This window comes from Sitodiplosis mosellana, unplaced genomic scaffold (genome assembly GCF_009176505.1).
Source record: "Sitodiplosis mosellana isolate CC-2019 unplaced genomic scaffold, AAFC_SMos_1.0 Smas_scaffold_5399, whole genome shotgun sequence".
Classification (NCBI taxonomy): domain Eukaryota; kingdom Metazoa; phylum Arthropoda; class Insecta; order Diptera; family Cecidomyiidae; genus Sitodiplosis; species Sitodiplosis mosellana.
Window position 1 is genome coordinate 1 of NW_022600641.1, and position 2,927 is coordinate 2,927.

The 2,927-nt window shown below is 42.9% G+C and overlaps 1 protein-coding gene across 1 annotated transcript; it reads left to right on the plus strand.

Moving 5' to 3' along the window:
• The first annotated feature begins 6 nt into the window (after window positions 1–6).
• Window positions 7–997, plus strand: LOC129572691 (uncharacterized). Its single transcript, XM_055452701.1, has one exon. The coding sequence runs from the start codon at window positions 14–16 to the stop codon at window positions 995–997; it is 984 nt and encodes a 327-aa protein (XP_055308676.1). The 5' UTR covers window positions 7–13.
• The last annotated feature ends 1,930 nt before the right edge of the window (window positions 998–2,927 follow it).

Sequence of the window (2,927 nt, forward strand, 5' to 3'; positions counted from 1 at the left end):
ACTGACTGTAAATATGTGTACATCGAACTGTGAGGTTAAAAGCCAAATCGCTGAGCTGCTGACAATGCTGGAGCCAATATGGACCAAATTAAACCAGCTCAAACAACTTTATCCTGACGAAATTAGCTCCGTGAGCTCGGACAAAACCGATAAATCGGCAAACTCACGTACTGAGCCCATGGATGAAACACCATCACCAACTCAAACTCAGCAACAAATATCGGACAACGTGTCAAACTCGGGTTTACCGCTTGGAAACTTGCAAAATGTAAACATTTCACGGCGGAATAAAAGCAAGCGACCGAGACTTGATTCGGAAGAACTGAACTCTCCAGATGAAGAGCAAAGTGACATTTCACCGCTGTGCAAATTGGTTTTTCGTCCTGATGCCAGCGGGAACAGTGGACAAAACGGTGCAAATTCAAAGCCCGTTGATACTGTATTGATGCGCTCGATTTATTTAACTGAATTTCTACCGACAACCGAGCCAGCCGACATTATTAATCACTTGAATAGCATTGAAACCGTCCGACCATTGACAAGTGATTTCAAAATAACCAAGCTCGTGAAGAAAGACAACAAAATGGAGTTGTCATTCGTGTCATTCAAACTCGATGTTCCTCGCCAACACTTTGACAAGGTAATAGCGGCAGGTATTTGGCCCAAGAAAATTAAAGCCACCGAATTTCAGGTCAAGTCTGTGAAGTCAAACCGTCCCAAAACTCATGACAACCAACAAATTCGACCGCAACTACAAAATTTGAAAGCAAAGCCCGCTCATCCAAATTCAAAAAACTCCAGTGGCACAGTAAACACTCAACGGTTGGAACCGGCACTGATTACATCGAACCGGCATTGCGACAAACGGCCACTGCAGCGCCCACAGAGGGGTCGGCGCCAACGCAACCAGCCAAATTTGTGCCAAAAGAGCTGTTGTCTTCAACGTCAGGCTCAACCCGTCGTGAAGAGACAGCACAACGGCTGCACAGGTCACTAAGAAGGAAATCGTCACGATTTTCATCGCCGATGTTGCAACTAGAGTCATGCACATCGGACGAACACTGCGTTTTGTGTACAATCTATTACCAAAACTGTCGTAGCATATGCAACAAACACAAACGCTTCTTTTGTACCACTGCTTCCTGCGATCACGATATGATAATATTAACTGAAACGTGGCTCAGAAATGATATTTATGATGCTGAATTTTTTGACGATTCATATTCTGTTTTTCGTAAGGATAGACTTTTTCAACGTGGGGGCGGTGTACTAATTGCAACCAAAAACGAAAAGTTTGCCAGTGAAGAGATTAAAATTGCCGGTGCTGACCATTTGGAATACGTTTGTGTGAAAGCTACTACTAAATCACACGTCATCTACATCTACTGTGCATACATTCCACCAAATTCACTGCAAACAATCTACGATGCACATTTAGCAGCTATGCACAAAATCGCTACCGATCCTGAAGATGTTGTTATCTTTGTTGGTGATTTTAATCTACCACATGTGGAATGGTCAACTGACAGCGACGACGACAACATTATGATTCCAACTAAATTTGCACCTGAATACACGGCCACTTTCATCCAGGGACTCATGAGCATGGGAGTTCATCGGGTAAATCATGTACGTAATGATTCAAAAGAACGACTATTGGACCTGTTCTTTACTAATGATTTTACCAACATTTCAATTGAGCGTGTTAACGAGGCTAACGCACTGACGGAAGTGGAAGATCATCATCCACCGATAATGGCTACATTTGAGTGGCATGGAAATAATACGACTGAAGCCAATATTACAACAAAAGCATTCAACTTAAAACGGGCCAACTACAGGGACATGAATGCACATCTGGCAAATGTCAATTTTACCGAGTTGTTCCATGGAAAGACAATCATCGAGAAGGTGAACTTGCTGCATAAGATTTTGGACGATGCAATTATCAAATTTGTGCCTACATACATCGTCAAGTCGATACAAAAATGTCCATGGAAAAATAAATTCCTAATAACACTAAAAAATAGGAAAAATAAGGCATGGAAACGCTTCAGACGGTCTGGCTTTAAACCGTACTATGAATGGAAATACATTTTGGCGTCTCGCGAATTTGACAAACTCAACACGGAACTGTACAACGCTTACGTGGACAAAATGAAATCCTCGCTCAAGCATGATGCATCGAGATTTTGGCAATATGTCAATTCAAAGAAGAGCACCGACAACAAACCAAAAGTCATGCAATTTGGTGATGTGCGCACAGCAAGCGAAACAGAACAGGCCAACCTATTCGCTAACTTCTTCAGTAGCAACTACGATGACTCAACGACTCAAGGCATTCAACAATCGCCCACCGAAGAGTCACAGCAAACTGAGGATTTCCAGCTCGACATTAATTTTGTGCTTGAAGAGCTACAAGCCGTGAACACCAAGAAAGGTACGGGTCCGGATGGTATGCACCCGTTGATACTGAAAAACTGTGCGAGTCATTTGGCGGCTCCACTCACCGAAATTTTCAACGAATCATTGATAACTGGCCAATTTCCTGACAAATGGAAGCGTTCGAGTGTATCACCCATCTTCAAAAAGGGGGCCAGATCGAAAATAGAGAACTACCGTTGCATAGCTAAGCTCCAAACTGTGGCGAAGTTCTTCGAGCATTTGGTGAACGTAAAACTTCTGTCCCTGGTACAGGACAAAATCACCAAAAAGCAACACGGCTTTATGAAATCCAGATCTACTGCATCTAATCTCACCGAATTTACCTACTATGCCCAGAGAGGCATAAATTCAGGTGCGCAAGTAGACGTTCTCTACACGGACTTCAGTAAAGCGTTTGACAGAGTTAACCACAAGAGATTGATTCTGAAACTCAGATCGTTCAACCTGCCAGAAAATCTTCTTGCTTGGATCGAATCATACCT